Genomic DNA, 23,755 nt, shown 5'->3' on the forward strand with positions numbered 1-23,755 from the left:
AGAGATTGGTCCAGGTAAAATTTGTTTTCATCATACATTAGATAAACGATCGTATAACTTTGATATACGATCGCTTCTATTAACTAAACGATCGCTTCTATTAACTAAACGATCGTTAAGTTAATATTACACGATCGCTTACTACGTAAACGATCACATGTACATTTCTTATGCGATCGCTTATCCTCTCCTTTCATTCATTAAACGATCGTTTATTTTTTCTTTGTAGACATTGGATCTGCTATTCGCCCACTTGCAGAATAAAATGTTGCATCTCAAGCACCATTGCAAGCGTTCTTTTAGAATATTACATTCCTCTTTTCTGGTAAGTTGTTATTCTTTAATTTTTTTTTTTTGTATACAAGTTAAACTGCATCATTATATTCTGATTAAATTTTGACTTGTTCTTGAAGACTGGAATCAATAAACCAGACTGCATTGTTTGGAACCACATTTTTGATACTCATCTGGTGACACCAGATAATAAGAAAGCTGAATGGACAGACCCAACAGCACACCTAAGTATATGGACAGAAAAAGATGTCGAATACTATTTCAACACTGCTGTTGGTGATTACAACGACATACCAGGGTGGGGAGATGTCAACTACGTGATTACCTGCATCAACATAAAAGAACACTGGTTGGCTATTGCAGCTGATATGAGAAAATGCAGGATCTACGTGTTCGACTCAATGCCAAATTATGTTGAGCAGAAACTTGTTGATGAAGCTCTTCAAATGCCTGCACGATGCATTGCCTCACTCGCGATTGCAATTGGAGTCAACCTCCATTCAGATCGTTTCACATATGGCCCTTGGCCAATACGCAGATCGAAGGCCACATTACAGAAAGGGCGTTCATTGGATTGTGGAATTTTCTGTACCAAATTTGTTGAATGCCTTGTAACTGCTAGTGACCTTGGTTGTCTAACTGTGCCAAACATGAAACTGTTTAGACAACAATATGTGCTGGAACTTTGGGCCAATAAATACTTTTGTTAATATTTGTATTCGTTTATATAATTTTTTTATGTAATTTTTATAGAGAGAATAACATATTATAATTTTAAACTTTGTTATAAAATAAATACTTTGTGATATTTTCAATTAAACGCGACCAAAATTGAGAAAGAATATTTGAGTTAATATTTGTATTCGTTTAGATACATATCACAAAATATTCGTGTAGAGAAATACTCATCGCGCACATATGTATAAACGATCTTCTTAATAAACGATGTCTAAACGATCTTCTTAATAAATGTCAAAATATTAAGCGATCGTTTAGTAAAGTCTAAACGATCGTTTGGTAAAGTCTAAACGATCGTTCGGTAAGTGTAAACGATCTTCTTAATAAACGATGTCTAAACGATCTTCTTAATAAACGTCAAAATATTAAGCGATCGTTTAGTAAAGTCTAAACGATCGTTTGGTAAAGTCTAAACGATCGTTTGGTACAGTCTAAACGATCGTTTGGTAAAGTCTAAACGATATTCTTAAAATCATAAAAAAATTCAGCGATCGTTTAGCTACAAGTAGTTTTGCAACATAGAGAATAATCGATACTACTAATTGAAATGCAACATACACAATAATAGAACAGCCAATTGATACTTGTGATTTATGTTAATATTTCAATACATAGGAGTGTTGGTTGGTCCATACTTGAAATGCTAATTGTTTTCTAAAGTATGACATGTTTTCTTGACATAATGTATCTAAACCAACACCAGCAGCTATGTACTCAAAATACTTAATTGCGAATACGCCACAATCACAATTATTTCGTTGAAGTGGAATTGGGTCAACAATGACAACTGGCCAAGGTTCCTTGTATGTCGATGATCTACCTCTCCTATCAAAGAAGCCAGTACTATCTAACAACTTTGGCACCAACTGTCGAATGGGCAGTAATATGTTTGTCATCTCTTCGGCAGTTGTAAGTGACGGAAGCGAATCCCATACCTTCACTTGACAACTTACCAAATCCAAGCATAATAGAACCCAATGGTTGCCATGGACATTGAATGGAGAGTAAACGTAATCAACACTTGCCCAAGGATCTTGGAAGTCCACTTTTGACCCGACAACATAGTCAACCAACCTATACTCTTCGTCCCAGTCAAACGGGCGATTCTCTTTAATACATTCTTTGTATAGGGGCCACTTCGAAACTAAAATGCGCTGCAAAGAAAAACATACAAACGCAAATATCAGACCGAAAGACAAATATCAAACGCAAATACATACATAAAGTAACGAGACGATTACAAACCATAAAGATTGTGTCCGCAGTTGTGAAGTTCTGAGAAGAAGGTATCCCGGCTGCCTTAATCTTCAAGCGAATGAAAAGAAAAAGTGCATCCAAATGCTAATACAAACAAAAGTAAGCAGTAAATGTATAGAACCATAACAATGATAAAATTATAATTGCATAAATGATAAGATAATCCCATACCTCATCCGACAACCACCGGCGACACATAAACAAGTCTCTGAAAAAAGCCTTCGATTTTTTCCCATGAAAGGTTTCACGCAGCTCATCGTCTGTACGCTTGTCTGTAATCCACGCTCGAAGTCTATCTAAATGGACGTCAAGTATTTTGTGCATAGGATCATAAACAATTGCTTCAGACTCAGAGGTGCTGGTGGTTGATGTCAGAGACCGTTTAGGTAGAGTTGTGAATGGGGTTGATAGGTAAACACTTGCACGCTTCCTACGGGCGGGCCGAACGTGTGGTCGTTGAGTGAGAAATGGTTCTATCTCTATGACGTCCTCATCGTCAACGACATCTATTGGCTCCTCTAAACCAATATCAACCTTCTTCTCCAACACATCTTCGTCACCCTATGGAAGCTCATAATGCATTAGTGTATATAATGATAGAAATTAAACATCAATATTAGCATGAACATGGAACCAAACCTTCTTTTTAACTTCAATGTGTTCATCCTCCAAGCCTTCGGACACCTTGTGGTCCCCTTCGTCACCCTATGGAACCTCAAAATGAATTAGCGAGAACATGGTTACCAAATATGAAACAACTAACGTGAATACACTTAACAGTTTCATTCCTAACCTTTCTTTGAAGTCCAATGTGCTTCAATATGGTTGACATCAGGCCCTTCAATTCGTCAATATCGGATTTTATAGTATTAAGTTGGCCTTCAACAACCGCTACTCGATCTTGGAGATTTCGAATAGCCTTTTTCATCTTAATCTTGGACTTCTGTTTCTTACTCTTTTTCAACTCATCTTCATCGTTAACAACTTCTCGTACTCTTTTTGAACCACCATTCTTCGACTGAATAATGGTAGATGAGCGGAAGTTTTCAAAAAGTTCACCTGAAGCAATTTTCAATTGCTCCTCTTCAGGTGTCATCTCAATGACCGCCTTAATTATAAACTGCAAATAGAAAAAGGCAAATGTATTTAGGACAAAGAAATAAGCACAAAATCACGCGATCCTTAAGTAAGTTACTATTGCTTGCTACTTACCATTGGCGAGTCAAACACCTGGCTTATAGTTTGGGACTTTGGTGATTGTTGGCACACCCACCTCAGCATTCGTGGTATGGCATGATCGTTTACTTTATCTACACCACATCCAATGATGGTTGGTATAGACTCATATGCCCAAACCTATTCCACATTTGACAAACAAGTTTAGAAAGTGCCACAAGATATATATAGATATATAAACAAGTGGTTATACAATCGTTTGAAAACAACTATACGATCATTTAACATAACTAAACGATCGTTAAAAAGAACTAAACGATCGTTTAAATAACTAAACGATCGTTTAAAATAACTAAACGATCGTTTAAAATAACTAAACGATCGTTTCAAATAACTAAACGATCTTTTTAAAGTTTTGAAGTAAGAAGTAAGAAGTCAAATACCTGTAATGCATGCGGAAATCCATTGATAGTATATTTTTTTGTCTGTGTTGATTTCTTCTTTCCCTTGGCATATTGCTTGTCCAAGGCTCTTTTCAATGCACTTAGCGTGCGTACAAAAACAATCCGACCCCAATCATAATTATTAAATGAATTCCAATCATCAGCAATCTTCAAAAAACCAATGTCCACTTTGGTTCGCCTATCTTTTCCCAACAAAGATATCTCTATAAAGTAGACTAAAGCTAATTTGACGATATCATCGTCATCACCCTCGTATTCCAAAAATATATCTTCTAAGTCGCTAACGTAAACACAGTCCTTGTCTTTGAAAAACTTCTCCAACAGTCGACTGTTCCCACCCAACTGAATATAGTCCTCTTTAGGACCCCATAGTCCAGTTACGATGTTAAACTCTCTCCTACCGAAAGTACAAACAACGCCCCCTAGTAGGAAACTTATAGAATCCTTTCCTTCATCTTCCACCTCCCTTAACAGTAAGTAGTGGATGAGTGGCCCATTGAAGACAATATTTAGGTCCAAAAAGTGCCCAAACTTTGTTTTCCTAAATAAGGCTAATTGATCGGGTTTGAGTTTGGCCTTAATATTATGTGTTGTCTTTTCCAAATGAGACAAACAGCTTACTAGGGAATAAAAATGATGGGAAGGATTAATCTTGTAGAAGGGTCCGTCGGTCGATGTTGAAGTCGATGTCATGATTCAAGCCAAGAAAAAGCAAATATATTGAAAATGGGTTACAGATAAAACTCACTGAAATAAGAGAACACGCTCAAAGTTGATTCTTAGGTTCGAAAAGGAGAAGCGACGAAATGCACTGGAGGACCGACGACAGACGAACAGTCGGAGTATCTTCGAAGAGCAGAGCGGGAAATTTGAAAAGCCAAAGAAAGGAGATGTTTTTTTTTTTTTTACTTCAGGTGTTCTATGCGAAAGAGAAGGGAAAGCGAACGTGGGTAGGCGAAACAATCAATAGAGAGCGATAGAAATTTAATGAAGGGCATTTTTGTCTATTCACACCCAAATTGTCCTAAAAGTCTTTCTTTTGAAAACTTGTCCCAAAATTCATTTAAATCTCTTTTTTTAACCTATTTTTGGCAATTTCCCATAGAAGTTGAGGAATAATAAACCCTTTAACCACTCCCATTTGAAACCAATTTTCACACCAAATTAGATCATAGGCCCTATATCTTGTAAAAATTCAAAAAAAAAAAAAAAAAAAGGTAAAATTAGACAATTTTAATTCACATTATAAAATCCCTTTATTACATTAAAAAAATTGTAGTGGCAGTAGCCAATATATATATGCATTAACCCAATGTTTCATTTTATTTCCATCACTCTCTAAAGTTTGTTTGCCACACTTTTTCTTTTCTTTTGGGTTAATGGTACTTGAAGTTGCTTAATTTTGGATTAAGGGATGAATTAGAGTCCATTTTTAAAAAAGAAGGATTGTTTTTAAAATAATTTGCAAAATTAGGGTTTCTACTTTTTTTCTTTCTTTACTCGGAACTTAAACACTTGGCTCTTATCATAAGCAAGAAATCTATCCAAACGACTTGTAAACCCAAGCTTCGTTAGATAACATTCTTGTTTTTCATTTTCTGTTTTTGAAAATTATGCTTATACATTAGCCACTTTTCATTAATCGCCTTTTGAAATCGTAGCCAAATTTCATAAAAAGTAATTTGAAATTTGGCTAAGATCTCAAAAAGACTTAAAAAGAGAAATATGAAAAACTAAACAAAGAAAACATAGGCATAAATGTAGATACTGTAGGCATAATTTTTCTTAAACAGAAACTTCGAAACAAAATTGTTATCAAACGGCCCTATACAATTGGAGGAAGAAAATAACAAAGCCCTTGTAGAGCTTCAACATGCTAATATGTTACAACAAACTTTCAACTCCTATGCACCCCAAGAAGAACAAAAAAAAAAAAAAAAAAAAAAAAAAGAACTTCATCTATGAAAATTTTCTTAATATACTAAACTCTTCAAGAACTGGTAGAACTTAGCCAAAGAATTTTTGAAAAAAAGGGTTTTTTCACCTTGGACCAGAGAGCTCCATGGCTTGAACCAGCAATGAAGAATCATCTGTGAGATCAGAGTATCTGTCTGAGGAAGAGAAATCATGGGGTTTGCACTTTGTTGAATCAACTCTTTGAGAAGCTTCCCATCTCACAGCAAGTCCTTCTCCTTCAAGCATTCTCACAACTTCTGACATTTTTGGTCTATGTCCTGGTAAGTATTGTGTGCATAACAAAGCCACTTGGACCATTTCTTCTAGTTCAACTCTGTCATAGTTGGCTTTTAGATCCTTGTCCACTAACACTTCGAGCTTCTTCTCTAGATGAATCCTCTTCACCTGTAATTAATATGAACTTATTAAGAAACCAACAATCGAAGATAAACAAAAAAGGTAGACGGTAGAGAAATCAACATGATTCACTAATAGTGTGTTAGCTATGTCTATGGATGAAGGAGAACTAATCAATTCCATTATTAGAGAGAAGTTTAGATAATATTGAATCAAATGTACCAGTGGAATTAGAGAGTTTATATCGCGCACTCTTCAAAATCTTGGGGACCAATATCGTAAATCAAATAAATATGTTTAGTGAGATATTGTGCTTGGTCGTTTGGAGAGTTAACTAATAGATTCAAACCATTTCTATCAAACTCGAGGTCATTCACTTTCATCTTCTAATGCTCAAACCATTTCTTTGCATTTAAATCGGTATGTAACCGAATCATTTTTAGGATTAGGAACTTCCTTTGGTTCACGGACCATTGAAAGATGGAGAGAGGAACATGATAACAATGGCATGTGTGGAGGCATACTGCATTTGGCTCGTTACCATTGTGTTGTGTTCTCCACCCTCTTGAATGATAACTTTGAGAAGGAATGAAAGTTCTAGAAAGAATCAAATGATAACTAAGATGAATTTGAAGATGAGACATTTGTATGATTTTTCTATGGTGGTGCTTACCCAGTCAAGAATGCCTCCTTTCTGATTAGCTGCTTTGCCAAATTCAAGGGCTCTCTGCCCTGTGATCAGTTCAAGGAGTAGGATTCCGAATCCGAAAACATCTGTTTTCTCAGACGACTGTCCAGTGGATAGATACTCGGGAGCTATATGTCCCACAGTGCCTCTCACAGCAGTAGTGACATGAGAATCTTGATGATCCAAAAGTTTTGCTAACCCGAAATCTCCAACGACAGCTTCGCAGTAGTCATCAAGCAATATGTTTGCAGCCTTAACATCTCTATGTATTATCTTTGGGTCGCACTGTTCATGTAGGTATAACAATCCCCTAGCAGCTCCTATAGCAATTCTCTTCCTTGTTCCCCAGTCTAATACCGGTTTTCCTGCGAAAGAAACCGATAGTTTTCGTACAATGTCAGACATTCAATATTATAGGCTGCAATACAGTTAAGCATCAAATATATAGATGGACTTTTCATCGATGCTCTTAAAATGGCTACCTTTGAGACGTGATGCAACACTTCCATTCGACATATATGGGTAAACAAGAAGCCTTTCAGTTGGTGTGTTGCAAAATCCATATAATCTGAGGAGATGACGGTGCACGGCCAGGCTGATCATCTCAACTTCAGTCTGAAACTGGATCTCGCCTCTACTTGCATTCCCATCTTTGAGCCTCTTAACAGCTACAACTGTTCCATCCGAAAGAATTCCTTTGTAAACGTTTCCAAAACCTCCCTTTCCTAGTATGTTCTTGCTGCTGAAGTTGTTTGTTGCTATCTGAAGTTCTCTAAATTGAAACCTTCTCAAATTTCCAAGCGAAATTTCCTCATGTTGTTGGTCTACAATCGAAGTTATTGGCATTAAATCCAGAGAAAAATGCACTGGACATAGATTAGAATGATAATATAATCCATACTCAAGTTTAAAGTTAAGAATTTAACAGCAATCATGACAACAAAAAACAATGCAAAACTCCAAAGAATTTACCTTTTACATCGAAGAATGTAGGTCGATTGCTTCGTCTTCTCCACCATATGAACAGTCCAAATACAAGAACAATCAGACATAGGCAAGCTAAGCTCAAGCCAAATGTAAGGGCCATTTTATGACTCTTCAATCTCACAGCAGGTAAACCAGCTAAAAAAGCAAAGAGAATTGGTTTACAATAGAACCACAGCACGAATTCTTATAACAATAACTACAGAATTCAAAAAGGTGTGAAGGAATTTGTAAATAACTATGTGTTTTCATGAACCTTACTTTGCGTACTGTTCAAATTCATGGACATAGGCATTAGAGTTGTACCATGGCAACCGGCCTCGGACCCGGTTGCACAAATCAGAGGGTTCCCAACAATGCTGCAATATCAGAAAGATTATGTGAGTGAGATCTCATTAGAAAACGCACATACAGAGGAAAGAGAGAGATATACTTGAATGTTTTGCTGGGAAATCTAGGAAGAGGTCCACTGATGTTATTATAAGACACATCACTGCATTAACAAACAAATTCAGCATAAGAAACTGAATTCAAGAGCAAGTTTTCACCAGCATCATGAATCAAAGATGGGTGAATTTGAAAAGATAAGAACTTACAGAAAGGCAAGCTGTGTCATGTTAGCTAAAGACATTGGAATTGCTCCAGAAAGACTGTTATTGTTAAGCCTCCTAAAATCAATGGATGATCAAACCAAATTAAACTAAACCCATTTGAGAGCGGTATAAAGAAAAGAAAAGAAAAGCAAAAGGCATAGTAGGAAAATGCTTACAAGTACTGTAGGCTTCTTAAATGGCCTAAAGAAGAAGGAATTTCCCCCGTGAAGAAATTATTTGATAGATCAAGTGTTTGAAGCTTTGAGAGCCTCCCAAACTCTGGTGGAATTGGACCTGTGATATTGTTGTTCTGCAACAACCTATAGAGCAAATACAAATCACTTTCCCCACTGATTTATTTTGTTGAGTTGTTTTTCAATCATTTCAACTTACACAATTTGAAGGTTTGTTAAATTCCCAATGGTTGAAGAAAGAGTTCCAGACAGGTTCTGGCTTGGGGTTCCTCTGCATTACGAACAAAACCCACCAAAAGAAAGACAAAATGAATCAGAGAATTTCGGTGGTGGATTTTCTCCATTTTCCCCAATCTCCACTTACAAAAATTTTCAGTTCAAATTCTTAAAGAAGAAGATGGAGAAGAGAGATTTACAAGCCAATGACAAGGCTCTCAGGAGAGCAAGTAACCATAGTCCAACTACATGGGTCAACAGCATCCCCATCCCAATTCTCAAGCACACCATGGGGATCTTGAAGAGAAGCTTTTATACCCATCAAAGCTTGAACTGAAAATGAAAAAAATGAAACAATGAAAAACCATTTCCCCGCATGAAAGTTTCCGCATTTTCCCATCTTAAAATAACTAAACAGACAAACCCATCTTACAGAAAGAAAAAGAAAAAGGATTGAGCAATCAAATTAAGGCCTATATTTCCCCTCATTTTGGTCTCTTTTTTCTCTCACTTACCTTCATAGTTAACACCTTTGGGTGATAACAAAGCATTTATTGAAGAAACCCAAATCAATAAAGAAGCCACAAGACAGGAAACAGTAGCCTCAGTTCTCTTCATTCCCATTAAATGCTCATGTACAAGAAACCAGAGACAAAGCCAAAGTAGAAGGTTGAAGCTATTGCAAATGAAGAAGAAGAAGAAGAAGAAGAAGAAGAAGAAGAAAAGAGGGTGAGGTTCAAAAGGGAGTGGTTATTTTATGAGAAAATCTTCAAATCAGAAGCAATTTTTGTGGTTTTTATGGCAGAAATCTCCCATTAAACCAAAAATCATGTAATGTCAGAGCCTAAATGGAGGTGGAGAGAGCAGTTTGCTTTTGGTGGCAGTGGGCAGCAGTGGCACTAACAAAGCATGCTTGTCATTTGAGACAAGAAGTTTTGAAGAATATAATATGGAAAAGCCTTAAAAAGAATCAAACAAAACAAACCAAATCCATGTAAGTTTTCAAGATTAAAATAAATCAAAAAAGAAAGAGGACAGAGATTCAGCATTATTTTACCTTTAATCATGTCTTATGCTTTTAAAAGAGGTGCCATGTGAATTATAAATTCCCTTAAAACATATTATTCTTAATCTTGTAAAACAAGTACAAACAAAAGAATTTTCAAAAGCTCCTTTCTTTTTAACTTTCTTTCTTTCAAAAACTGCAAACTGGAAGAACAAATCTAAGTTCTTGATAAATCCTCCAAAACCCCCTTTCTTTCTTTCTTTTTCTAAAGGCAACCCAGTTAAAAATACAAGATTTTGATACATGGGTAAGTGAAATAAAATGAAAATTCACCTAATATCATTAAAAAAAAAAAAAAAAAAAAAAAAAAAGCTCCCTTTTTTACCAAGTTGGATGAACAATGAAGCACTTTGAGAGAATAACAGCAAAAAAAAAAAAGACAGTAACCCAGTAAAAATTAGATGATTTAGATTAATGGGTGAGTAAAACTATATGAAGATTTGATTGAGAAATGATGAACAAATCTCTGAGCAAATTTGTTATTAGTCAGTTAAGAGAATGAAAGGCAATGAAGGTGAGAAAGGACAATGGGTAATGTGAGAATCAAACATTCTTTGAGTTTGGCCATTGGGCAAAATTCTAAAAAAAACCATATGTACATAAAAATGGAGAATGTGAGAATCTCAAGAAGGCTATGGAGGAGTTGGTCACCCACTATCAAAATAATTACAAAACCCAATTCATCTTTTTTTTTTCTTTTTTCTAAAAGAAAAAAAAAAAAAACAAAGAAAGAAAGAGAATTTTGAAATATTGTGAAGTGCTTTTTAAAGGGTGGGGAAGAGAAAGAATTACACATGGTAGGTTTGTATGAGAAAGAAGCAATGAAGTGTAGGAGACAGTCATTCCACCAAAACTGTTGAAAAAGAAAAGTGCTTTTGGAAAAAGCAAAAGCTGACATTTTTCTCTCTTTTTTATATTATTTGTAATGCTCTCCCTTGAATAATAATGATAATGATATTTAAATACTATTTTGCTTCCTTAACCTTTTAATTTCACTTCATTTTAGTTCCAAAGCTTCATCTTCTGTCTATATATATATATATATATATATTTATCGGTCGATTTCATTCCTACTCAATTTCTTCTAGAGGTTCGAGACAATCACATTTTGAAAGTTTGAAAAGTAAAATGAACTAAAGTTGAAACTACATCACCAAAATGAATATTTTAAAATTATAGAGATTAAAATGGTAGGGTGAACCACGAGGATAAAAATAGTATTTAAATGTAAAAGGAAAAAAAAAAATGAAATAGTGTTTGTGATGATTGTGGACGGCGTGCAAAGAGAAGGTCTCAATTATAGATATGAATGAATAGTGTGTAATATTGTTCTTTCTCTCTTCATCATCATCTTTGCACTTCTTCCATGTCCCCACTCATCTTTTTAACCTTTTTTCTTTCTTTCTTTGAATCTCTATCACTTTACCTTTTTTTACCTTTGGATGTTGTTTTCTTTATAAACTTCAATTCATTTTATTTTATTACGATTATAGTTTAAATTAGGCTATTCTGTTTTATCTGTCGATTCATTCTCTCGGTCTACCGTTTCAAAGAAAAGCCAAAAGTTTCAAAAATTTTACATAAATGTGTTTGACACAAAAAATTAGGTTAATATATGGTTTTGGATTTTGTATTTTAAAATTTATACAATTTTAGCTTATATACTTCCAATAAATCTTTAATTTAGTTAGTTTATTGTTTTTTTTTTTTGAAAAAATATTGTTATGTATAAGATTTTTAAAATGTATTCACATATTATATTGTTGCATGAAAATTATAAGTATTATTTAGTTTGTAAAAGTTAAGATTGAGGGACTAAATTTAAAAGCTATAGAAAGTATGTGAACTAAAATTGAACAAATTTGAAAATATGAAGATAAATATGATAATTTTAATCGAAAATGATTGAATAAGAATACTACAATAATTAAGAGGCGAATACATTGTCGTAGTTTTTAGTTTTTCTAATAGATCTCTAAAATGTCCAATAATTTTTATGGTTCACTAAATATCGTTTTGATGACATCGCTTTACAATTTTCAAAAACTAAACATCTAAACTTTACCATTACCTCTAAATTTGCATGTTATGTAGTCCACTTTTAATAATCTTTTTCGTAACTAAATCAGATCTAAAAACCAAAATGTACGTATAGTTTTTAAAATTGTTATTCATAGATCTAAAAAAAAGAGAAGAGTAAACCATATATTGTGAGAATAAGAATATATTTCAAAAACAAATAAGTAAAATCATAAATGGTTAGCAAAAAAGTGGTTTATATGTTGTAGGTGTTTGTTTAAATTTTGAAAATATATATACTCTACATCTATAAAATGCGAACTATATGCCTATTATTATATACACTTGCTTTTTCTTCTTTCTTTTCTTTCAATGTGTACTTTTTTAATATATATATATATATATATATATATATATATATATATATATATATATACTATTAAACATAAAATATTTAAAAGTTTAGTATTTTAATTATTTTTTAAAGTTTAAAATGTGATTGAACCTTTTCTTTTATGAGTTGCTTTAAATTAATCTTAAATAAATTAACTTAAATCAGTTTGGTAATCAATTTGTTTTTTATTTTTTCGTGGTAAATTTTATTTTTATCGGTTAAATTTTTTTAAAAAAATTTAGATAGTGATGAAAGAAAAAAACAATAGATTAAAGTAAAATTAACTTTATTTTTAAATGAAAACTATAAGAAAAAATATTATCAAGTGAACGATTAATTTGATTAATATTTTTTGGGTTGTATATATTTTCATTTGATTTTTTTTCATAATATCAATGCGACACGTTATTCATTTGTGAAATTATTATAATTGTTACCATTTAAATTTGTTTGATGTTTTGTAACCTTTATTGACAAGAAAAACAATGATAAATTAAGATTTGAATTTATTAGTGAAAGTCAAAATGAACATAGCTCAATTGATTAGTACTGTCAAAATTTTTAGAGGTGATTCATACGTTCATATATTTTTTTTTAAAGAAAATAATAAATAGAGTAAATTCATGAGTGTATTTGGTTGAAAGGTCTCATTCATTTTCAAGCAATAATACTTAAATAATGTATGAATAACATATAGACATAAGGAATATTTTCTCAAAGAAAAGTTCAATTATTTTGTCATTTTTATAACATTCCCCCTTCTCCTATTTTACTTTATTTTATGGCAATTGTCTATTTTTCCTTTAGGTTTCAATTCCTTAAATAACCCTCACTTTTGGATAAATATTAACACTATATGTGAATATTGAATATCATCAATGCTAAATAAAATTAGAAAATTTATATATCTTTTTCATTTTGGATAATAATAATAATAATAATAATAATATAAGTTGAAAGTATAATAATAATGACGCAAAGCATCGAAGTACATATATTTTAATATAGTAAAATGTAAATTAAAATTTTAATTAGAGTCTATCATTAATAAATTATGTCGTTAATAAACTAATAAAACTATATAAGTGACATAATTTTTAACTAATTGAAATCTATCGGTAATAGAGTCTACAATTCTTAGATTTTGTTATATTTACAATTTTTTAAAAAAGAGTATTGTTATACGCTTAGTTATTAATCCTAGAATTACTACTGGGAGCTACAATTATCTAAAATTCACTTAACATAATAATTCTTTGGTAGTCACCTATCTAAAAATTAATTTCCTACGAGTTTTCTTGACACTCAAATATTGTAAAATCAGACAGATTATCTCATAAAAGATTAGTTGAAGTATACGTAAGTTGATCCGTACGCTTAATACTAAAGGGAAGTAGAACTTAGTCCATATAAATATCATAGACTCTTTTATGGTTATAAAAAAATTGAGAAGATTACCTAAATTGACTTTATGACTTCATGATGTTTATAGTAGAGTTAAAAATAAGGTAATGTGAGGTTTTGGATTGAAATTATTAAACTAAACACCATAATTTAAGGAATATATATATATAGATAGATAGATAGAGAAAATTAAAGAGGACCACCAATACCAAAAAGCATATACTAAAAAATGAAACAAAATAAAAATGTATATAATAAAGTAGAATGGACCTAAGCATAAGAAAAGAACACAAAACTTTAATAAAAGAATGACAAAAAAGTGTACAAAGAGATTAAGTTCCCAAAAACTCCAAAAACACCTTCACATTTTATTGTCTTTTTCTTCCACCAAAACAATTTTCAATTATATGCCTCTAATTACAATTTACACACAATAAAAAATAAAAATAAAAAAAGGGTCTAAATTGACATATATAATTCTAAAGATTCTAAGTCTATGTTTGAAATTGCAAAATCATTACCTAAAACTCTTGCCTTCACATTACAAATCAATTTAAAATCCTAAAATCTTCGTTAACTAAGGATTTGAATCGATACAATCAGTAATTTAGAGTTTATATTGACGTATTTTGAGAATTTATAACTTAATTTGGTAATAAAAATAACTTAATTATTAACTTAAACAATTTTATAAATTTTTATATTTATAGAAATATCAATCAATATTGATATAATGTTCATCAATATATCTTAAAATTTAACTAGAATATCGATATTCACATCTTTACATACTAATATGTGAGAAGCGTAAAGATTAGTGTAAAATATTATTTGAATAAAATCTTGTTGTCACTTATTTTAAAATAAAAATCTTGATTACAAATGTGATTAATTGGGTTTGAAGAAGTGAAGTTTTGTCAAAGTGAGCAATTAAAGTAATTAAGAACTTGTGACTTTAATCAACTATTCCATTTGTATTTGAAAGGGAAAAAAAAATAATAATAATTATTGTATACTTTAAATCAAATGTCATGGGCTCTTTACTTTTTTATTACTTTTTTTCTTTTGTGAAAGAATCACTATCCTATTAAAGAAACATAGTTTCAAAAAAAAAGAAAAAAAATGAAGAATAGAATTTCCTAAAAAAGCAAATAAATTATGAAAATAACTTTCCTTTTTTGAAGAAAGAAAACAATTTCAAAACTAACTATGATATATTAAAATTTCATCGACATATCGATAATTTTACGGTCACAAAGAGTTAGTCGATGTGCCTATTAGTCGAAAAAGAAAACATGTAATGAAAAAAAGCAATAAAATGCAATTAACTTGAATATGAATAAATATTTAATTTGTTTAAAAAGAATAATAAGTATATCTATGTACGAAATTAAAATTTTCAAACGTATTCAGCAACCCCATATTTTGATGGTATAATTGGATTAACTTTTGAAGCGTTTAAATTTGAAAAAAGAAATCATTTTTAAAAAATTTGCATTTTCAAAAAATGAGATCGAAAAGCAATCCATTTTAAAAAAAAACACTCAAAACTAAAATTTAAAATTATATATATAAACACTTCTAAAAAGATCTAACCAAATAAGTAAATGTTTAAATTTTAAACCAATTTAAAAGAAAATGTATTATTGAAAAATATTTTTTCTAGTGATGATCCAAACGCATTTTAAATAAATTTTATGTATGAATAAATAAATGAAAATTATTGTTAATGACAAAACAGCCGAAAATATTTATAAAAAATATAGTAAAGTTTAGACATTAATAGTAATATAATTTGAAACTTTGTTATATTTTGTAAATATTTTTTTATTTATTTCGTCATATTTGAAAATATATATAAAAAAGAAAAATATGTAAGTAAAGTAAAATTGGTAACATTTAGAGTTGTGATGTTGAGTATAAGAGTGTAAAAGGTGAGAGTGATTGATGAAGAAATATGTTGAATGCAATGCAATGCTAAAGGGACCACCCTAAACTATATATCATCTAACTTCATTTCAATCTCAATTATTATTACACAAATTAGGATAACAATCATCGATATTAAACACAAATTTACATCACAAACATAGTTAATTAAGAGACCACCCACGACTTTTAACAATATGATCGTTTTGGGATTGTTTGGTTTTCATAACATGTCATACATTTATTCTTTTAAGTTTCATAATATTCATTTATTTTAATTTGGTCACTAGGTTTCAAGATTTACGCTTTTTGATATTGATTTGTTTTGGTTAAATAATCACTTTTAATCATTAGCCTCTATTAATCAATTAAAAAAAAAAACGTTGTGATATTTAGTCATTACTCATTAGCATCATTACTTTCAATCTTAATGTGCTAGAGTCTGTTCATTAAATACATTCCATCTTAAATTTTCTTTAAATACTCGTTGAAATCAACTTTAAATAACTATAAAAAATAGTATAACTTAATTAAAGACGAAAAAAATGAGTATTTAATGATAAAAGTCTTAAAACTTAAAGACCCAGTTGAAACAAAACTTAAATCTTAAGAGTAAAATTGTAACATTTTGAAACTTTAAGAACTGTTGCTCAAAATATAAAAATTAAATGAATAACATTTTGAAACCTATAAAATATGAACCAAAGTAAAAACTACCTTCAAAACTTAATAATCAACCAATTCTATTTTCAAAGTCAAATAAGTTAAAAGGTTTGAATTCTTAGCCTCCACTACTTCTCAAACTTTCAACTTAAATTTAAATTAAGGGTGACAAAGACTTGAAATAATTAAACTATATCATGGTGTGTGTCTATATATATATATATATAGTAATGAAACAGCAAGAAGAATAAATAGCAACTTTCAATCCCACAAAAGGAGGCAAAAATGGAGCATTCTTATCCTTAAAAACAGCAGAAGAAGATTAAGAAAAAAAAAATGTTATTATTATTATCCAAATGGGGTTTTTGAAAATGAAGGGAAAAATGTGGGGTAAAGCAAATGAGTAGGAAATAATTACAAATATTGAACAAATTATAGAGGGAAATGGAGGTGGGTGGAACCACATTGTTTGTAAAATATTTCAAAGCAATTTGGCTTCCGAATCTAAAAGCTTAAACAACACATACATTACGTCATGACGTAACGTTGAACTTAGTTCGATTGTAAAAATTACGATTTTTCATTCTAACAGTAAAAAATTCGATCTTTCATCTAAGAATATTGTTGCACTAAAGGATACGATAAAAAGAATTCTAATTTTCTTTTTCTCTGGTGGGATTTGGTTGGAAGATTTTATGGCATGCATATGAATATATTTGAATTAGGTCATTGAAGATGCTGGGATTGTGGGTGTTTTCAAGCACTAAAGTGATAATGATGTTTTCATTCCTCTATTGGAAGGATAATTTTTTTTTTATTTAACTTTTTAAGTTCAAAAGTAATATGTTTTTGGTCTTCGAAACCTTAACTAATTCCAAAATATGAAAGTAAAAACTCGATGGCCCTAACATCTCATTGCAACCTAACAACGCTGCATGTTTGTTCTTTGCTTGACTTGAACTTTTTTATAGGAAAAAGTTATCATCACAAAACCACCACAGGTTTGTTAAGCATGTGTAACTAAAAAGTTCTTATGATCGAACCATGAAAAAAAAAAAGAAGTTAGTTTAGGTTGTAAATTTCAAATCTCTTAAATGTTAAAAATCTCTCTCATTCACATGTGGATCATGTTTTACTCTTAAACTCAAATTACATCACATTATACAATTTAAATTTGAAAGACTAGAGGGTTTCGAATGTGTAGCATTTCTACAATGCCCAAATATGAAAACAAGAGGGAAAAAAAAAGCTTAAAGATCCATTGTTATGATATGTTTTGTGTTTGTGTACCAAAGTTGATGACAGAAAAGTGAAAGAGAGAGAGAGAGAGAGAAAAGAGTTAGATAATGAAAGAGGATTGGTTAGAGAAGACATGGGTTAGGGAAAAGGGATATATGAAGGGAACATATGGTGTCCCATTCTTTTTTCTCTTTTCTATAAAAAGGAACCACCAAAATTCATTCCCATTTCCATTCACTTTTTCAAAGGTTTAGTTTGATCCATTCATTTCTTTTTTTTCAAAAAAAAAATGTTTTAATCAATTAAATTAAAACACCCTTTTTTGTTGGGGTAATTTGCCTCCCAAAAACATTACATTTTTCAAACATATAAACACCACTCAAATTTTTTGGATATGGTATTATGGTCATCTTTTTTTGTTACTATCATTTTTCTTTTTCCCTTTTGGTTTCACTATAAGGGAAGCAATTATCTTTGATTTGGCCAAAGTTGATTACTAGAACTGATTTTCCTAAGATTTTGGAAAATTCATGCACTAATTTGAGCAAATTCCCCCAAATTGTTGGCTTTTTAGATTGTGTTTAATCCCCCAAATTGTTGGCATTAAACGTTCATTTTGAGGGTACATTCTATTTTTAATTATTTAATTTCTATAATAAATCTAAAATTCGGATAGTTTTCCAAAGGAATATTTAAGAAATAGAAATTAATTTTCTCGTATTTTTTTAGAAAAAGAAAATGATAAATATTATGTTTTTCCTTCGAATATAATTCAATTACTTTTTGACTATATACCTTACTCAAATTTACAAATATTGAGTACTTCCCCTCCAAAATCTTGAAAAAGACAGAATTGGAAATTAGGTATATTTATATACTTATATTAATTCATTTTAGTTTTTAAATTTAATTCCTTCATGATTATGTTTAAGATATGATTGTTAGAACTTAAAATGGAAAGCAAAACTTGTTTACGTCCTAAAATTATACTTTTAATGATAAACATAACCGTAATTAAACAAAGTAACCAATCTTCAAAATCAAGTCAGGGGTGTTTGGACCAACTTACACATATCTCAACTAATCTCACATGATAACCTATATGATCCTACAATACTTAGTAAGTCAAAATGTCCGAGGACCTTTTAAAAAAATTAAGACTTCATAATCTACCCCTAAAATTCTAAAATTTCTACTTCACCCTTCCATGTACTCCGCGGTATCGAATCATACACAAGGACCACGTCTTCATTTCTCCGTTGAACAAATTGCTAATCCAACGGCAAAATAAATACATAATGAACTGATGTAAAACTAAAACTGTGGTAATTCCTTAGATAATGGTTTGGGAAATCCAACCTCTTTTTTTTTTTTCTTTTCTTCTTTATGTTGAGACATCATAACAATCCATCCAATAGAAAATTTAAAGGTCTGAAATGGCCAAAAAAGGAGTTTGAAAAGTTGGTCCCCTCAAAAGCACCTCCATTGCTGGTCTGTGCAATAAATATAGTGAGAACTGGATAAACAGCAAGTGGGGGAAACAATAGCTACTAATCATAGAAAAATGATGACAATTTTGTCACACTGTCTGTAATAACCTAAGTTGTCTTTTGTTTGCTGCCCACATTCTAATGAACATCACAACCATTGAAGAAGATGACATTCAGAAACCTCCAACATAAATTCAACACTCCTTTTCTTTTCTTTCTTCTGTTTTCCAACCTGGTAATGAATATATAGAGAGAGCAAAATGATACAAACCCTCTTCGCTTGTTTAGTCTCACTCATATCGTTTTGCTCATGGACATGTCCTAATCAGCCTGTTTGGCAAAATATGTCTTGGCTTGGCCATAAGAATTATTATTATTCAATTCAATATGGGGGAGGAAAAACCAAGAATCAACAATCAGAACTATGAAATCAAACAAAAAGAATGATATATGACTATTCTACCATTCTCTTCCTTCTATTAATCTGAGAAAAAATAGTTGAGGAACCATGACAAATCAATGGAGGAGAATAGGAAGATGAAAATAATGTGCATCTGTTAACGGTCAATCCAAACATAATTTAGTAGATAAGGTTCTCATTACCTTTTCAAATATCAATGACTTAATCTCCCACAACCCATAGTTATCGTACTAGAGAAAACAGACAAGAATTTGAGCAATTTTCAAAATTTGAGTTTTGAACTTTCAGGTTTTTAAACACACTCTGGAAAGTAACAACATGCATGGCTTTATTCTTTAAAAAAGCTAGATTGTGTCTAGGGCTTTGTTAAAAGTGAGTGCTAACAAGACTAGGTAGTTTTATGTTTGCTAAACAAATTGATGGGACATTTGATTCTTCATGCTATGCGTTATAATGCATTATAATCAACATCTTCTTATCACCTTTGCTGCTGTGACAAGTTAGAATCTCTTGCTTTGCTTTAAACCAAAGAAAGACATCTGTATCACTTTTCAAAATTATTAAAGAAAAAAAATAACTCAAGGCAACATAAACATGATTAGCATTGGTTACATTAATACACAGATCCACCAACATTTCATATCTATAAGGAAAGAACATCATTATTAAAAATTGATAAGCTCTAACATGATTAAGCACATTATGAGTCAGGTAGGCGATGCGGGGGTATTATTCTCCAAAGACAAAGTGTAGTGCTAATAAATATTTCGAATGTAACCAAATCAGTTGTCTTCCATTAAACACCACCAAGAATTTAAAATACAAACTAAAACAAGTTCATTACGGTTGAGAAACGCATGCTACCTTTTTCACTTGTTTACCGATGAGAACCTTGAACACATAAGAGTGGGAAATTTTCTGCATGAAGAAAAAAAGGCTACAATAAAGTAAACAAAGCAGAATGCTTGTATACATGCGCAGCTTACTCTAAAGTCAAGATTAGTAGGGCTAAGGGCTTTACCATACAATGGCCTCTTACACAGCAGCACCGACAGAATTTTATCTCAATTCTTGCCCCTCACACGAAGCTTTAAAACCAACATCTTAGAGATGACAGCCTGAACTTTCAGCTTTTCTGGAAGTTTTCTATTTTCAACATAAAACTCAGATAGGAACATGTAGTAGGGGTCAATAATCAATCACTACTATTGATGTTTTTCACACTCTGATTTAAACAAATCTTCTCTGCATCTTTCCTGATCACAAGAGATGTTGAAATAAGGTTTAAGTTGATTGGTTTATGGAAATTTTAGTAAGCTGGTTTTGTCAACAAATTGATTAAAACTCACTTTAGAATATTTAGTAATTCTGTAATGATTTATTAACAAAATAAAAACTCAACTCTAGAGAAGGCTACAAAATAGAGACCCTAGATTACATAAACTCAATTCTGGAGCTCCCATTTTGTTCTCCACAAAGAATTTAATTTAATCGTGCTCCATTGGGTCAACAAATTTTGAGAAACAGATGAATTATTTGAAACAAAATCTTCTAATTGATCAAATACCACAAGAAACCTCATAAACTACATTGTAGGAAGACTTTATGTGAGTCTAAGAAGCCAGATTTGCTGAAACAGCAGCTTCTACAGGCTTCATGGAACAAAAAAGATCCAAAACATCAGCATGGTTACGAATGTAACGAGGGCAGTTTGAAAGTAAGTCTTGAGCATCTCCGTGCCTTCCAGCTTGGAAAAACGCTTCAAATAACTGGAGAACTACTGTCGTTGAAGGAAATTTCTTCGATGTCATGCCCTTTAGGAATTCAAGGGCATCATCAGCTGTTCCAGACTTGGATACATATGAGATAAATGGTTCAATAAATGGTGGGAATTCATGATTTCTCATCAACCCCAACAATTTTAAAGCATCTTTGAATTCCCCACAGAGCAGTAGCTTGTTTATCAATGTTTTGTAAGTAGAATGTCGTGGTTTTAGCTGATTTTTATCAACAAGATCGAAGAGAAGATGGCTAGCATCAGTTTCACGTTTCTTTCGACAGTAACCATTTACTATTAAATCCAAAGCATATGCGGCAGAAGGGACTCCTCCTTTCTCAACCATTTTGTGGATACAATCCGAAGCCTTATCGAGATCTCCAGCAGCACAATGCCCTTCAATCAAAGATGCCCAGGTCTTGTTGTCTGGATTACATCCAGAAGCTTCTAAGTTATTCATGAAATCATTAGCTTCATCACTTTTTCCTTTCCTACTGAGTCGATATGCAATCTTTCTCTTCAAACCACCACTAAATACATATCCATACTCTATCATTACATTTAAAACCTCATTGAACTCTCCAGTTCTACCAACACTAGACAGAGACTTGAGAACTGCAAAAACCATTGAATCCTTCAACACATTACCTGACTCTGAAAATATCTTCAATGCCCTAGAGAATAGATCTAGATCAAAGTGCTCACTAACTGCTATTTTCTTTAACAGAAAAGTAAGACAATCCTCCGAAGGCTTATTACCTACTGTCATTGCAAAGACATACAAGTTTACAGCTTCCTCAATCATTCTTCTTTTACAAAATCGTCCCAAAACCTTGGCAAATGTCTCCATTTCCATTTTGTAACCTTGACTCTTCATTTCATCTACTACTTTCCAAAATCTATCTATACAATCTTCCCTTCCTAACACCCTAGCCATGGCGTTATAAGTTTGCTCATCATGCTTAAACATCCCACTCTCACCAATCCATAGGAAAAATATATATGCTTTTGCTGGGTCTGTCTTAAGATCCTCCAATATCATCTTAACCATATCACTTGAAAACGAAACACTCATATCACGCAACTGCTGCTCAACATCCTCTCCCCACAAATTCTTCCTGACAAGTCTGCTGACGGTTGAACCAATCTTCTCCGGAGATTTGTCAACGGATCCGGAAGCAAACACGTCTCTCAACTTCTCAGCATCACTCTTCAATCCATCCTTATCAAACTTCTCCAATACCTTATCCCGTACAGTTTTGGATATCCCATAACCCTTTTTCTTCATATCACAATTCAAATCCCAAAACTCCTTAACAAACCCATTAACACCTAAAATACCCAGCATCGAATTAAACGACTTGGAGCTAAGTTTCTCACCATAATCCCCCGACACCCAATCAAAAAACCGGATAGCACCATCAGGGTTCGACTCGAGCTGCCCCAATACCTCCAGAACCAAATCATGACTAATAACAACACCATTCGACTCTAAACCCTTCCTAATTTCATCCACATCGCGAGATTTAGAAAAAATGTCAACTATAACAGCATGATCAGATTCCTGTTCAGCCGCCGGTTCGGAGGAAAACGTTCGAAGGGTACCGTAAATGGGTCCTACGATACTTGTGAAATGAAAATCGGAAATGGGCGGCGAGGGGGTGTCGTGAACGGGATGTTTAGGAAACAATGACGATAAAGAGCGAAGTGATTGAAGATTGGGATGGGAAAGTACCTGACAATGTGAAGAGTTGGATGAAATGCGAAAGTGAGAGCGAAAATGAGGTCGTAAACGAAGCAATCGCCATGAATATCTCATACTTGCGGCTTTAGGGCACAGAATTGGAAGCAGAGCAAAGGCAAAGTGAGACGAAGAGAGAGTGGGAGAAGTAGGGTTTTAGAGAAGCATAAAAAATTTGATTTATTATTGCAAATAAAATAAAAAAAAAAAAGTATTTTGCACTAAAAATAAAATGAATAATTTTCAATTTGATCTCTAATTTTCATTTTCTTTTTCTCTTATGTATTGTATTCATGTTGTATTGAAAATTTTTAATCAAAATTTTTAGTTAAACCATAGGAAGTTTTTGTCTAATCGATCTCAAGTTGATATGAATATAGCTTAACTGAAATAAATTTGCTTTATTACCTCTTATTCAAAGATTCAATTTTTATGACTTGCATGCTGTTAACAAGAAATTGTTAGACGTTCTAAATATTAAAAAAAAAATGTATAAAAGGATGTTCATAAATGCTTAAAAAGTTAATCCTTGTCGTTAATGTTTAGATTAAGAATAGCGTTTAACTTCTTACCATTACAATTATTCAATTAAAAGAAATTATTGTTCATGGAAATGCTACTTGAAATAAATTGATTTTATTACTTGGTAAGTTAGATTTTAGAGGAAATATCTTTTTGTTTCTAAATTTTGTGTT

General features: G+C 31.8%; 5 protein-coding genes across 5 annotated transcripts; 1 reads left to right on the plus strand and 4 right to left on the minus strand.

Moving 5' to 3' along the window:
* Nucleotides 1-218: 218 nt before the first annotated feature.
* Nucleotides 219-1,056, plus strand: LOC127150995 (uncharacterized). The gene is made up of 2 exons (XM_051090179.1): nt 219-325; nt 414-1,056. Exons 1-2 carry the CDS (start codon nt 266-268, stop codon nt 1,002-1,004), a joined length of 651 nt encoding a protein of 216 aa, XP_050946136.1. The 5' UTR covers nt 219-265; the 3' UTR covers nt 1,005-1,056.
* Nucleotides 1,057-1,599: 543 nt separating this feature from the next.
* Nucleotides 1,600-3,404, minus strand: LOC127150996 (uncharacterized). Its single transcript, XM_051090180.1, has 5 exons — nt 3,083-3,404; nt 2,929-2,994; nt 2,461-2,850; nt 2,278-2,373; nt 1,600-2,186 (listed from the first exon to the last, which is right to left on the minus strand). Exons 1-5 carry the CDS (start codon nt 3,383-3,385, stop codon nt 1,629-1,631), a joined length of 1,413 nt encoding a protein of 470 aa, XP_050946137.1. The 5' UTR covers nt 3,386-3,404; the 3' UTR covers nt 1,600-1,628.
* Nucleotides 3,400-5,009, minus strand: LOC127150997 (uncharacterized). Its single transcript, XM_051090181.1, has 2 exons — nt 3,909-5,009; nt 3,400-3,645 (listed from the first exon to the last, which is right to left on the minus strand). The coding sequence occupies exons 1-2, from the start codon at nt 4,620-4,622 to the stop codon at nt 3,484-3,486; spliced, it is 876 nt and encodes a 291-aa protein (XP_050946138.1). The 5' UTR covers nt 4,623-5,009; the 3' UTR covers nt 3,400-3,483.
* Nucleotides 5,010-5,680: 671 nt separating this feature from the next.
* On the minus strand, nt 5,681-9,954 carry LOC103498585 (protein NSP-INTERACTING KINASE 1). The gene is made up of 11 exons (XM_008461231.3): nt 9,433-9,954; nt 9,118-9,250; nt 8,901-8,972; nt 8,684-8,827; nt 8,511-8,582; nt 8,348-8,407; nt 8,176-8,273; nt 7,903-8,052; nt 7,413-7,754; nt 6,916-7,295; nt 5,681-6,290 (listed from the first exon to the last, which is right to left on the minus strand). Exons 1-11 carry the CDS (start codon nt 9,539-9,541, stop codon nt 5,970-5,972), a joined length of 1,881 nt encoding a protein of 626 aa, XP_008459453.1. The 5' UTR covers nt 9,542-9,954; the 3' UTR covers nt 5,681-5,969.
* A 10,937-nt stretch (nt 9,955-20,891) lies between these two features.
* Nucleotides 20,892-23,222, minus strand: LOC103498583 (pentatricopeptide repeat-containing protein At3g02490, mitochondrial). Its single transcript, XM_008461230.3, has one exon. The coding sequence runs from the start codon at nt 23,136-23,138 to the stop codon at nt 21,156-21,158; it is 1,983 nt and encodes a 660-aa protein (XP_008459452.1). The 5' UTR covers nt 23,139-23,222; the 3' UTR covers nt 20,892-21,155.
* Between the last annotated feature and the right edge of the window lie 533 nt (nt 23,223-23,755).

The sequence above is a fragment of the Cucumis melo genome, chromosome 9 (assembly GCF_025177605.1).
Source record: "Cucumis melo cultivar AY chromosome 9, USDA_Cmelo_AY_1.0, whole genome shotgun sequence".
NCBI lineage: Eukaryota > Viridiplantae > Streptophyta > Magnoliopsida > Cucurbitales > Cucurbitaceae > Cucumis > Cucumis melo.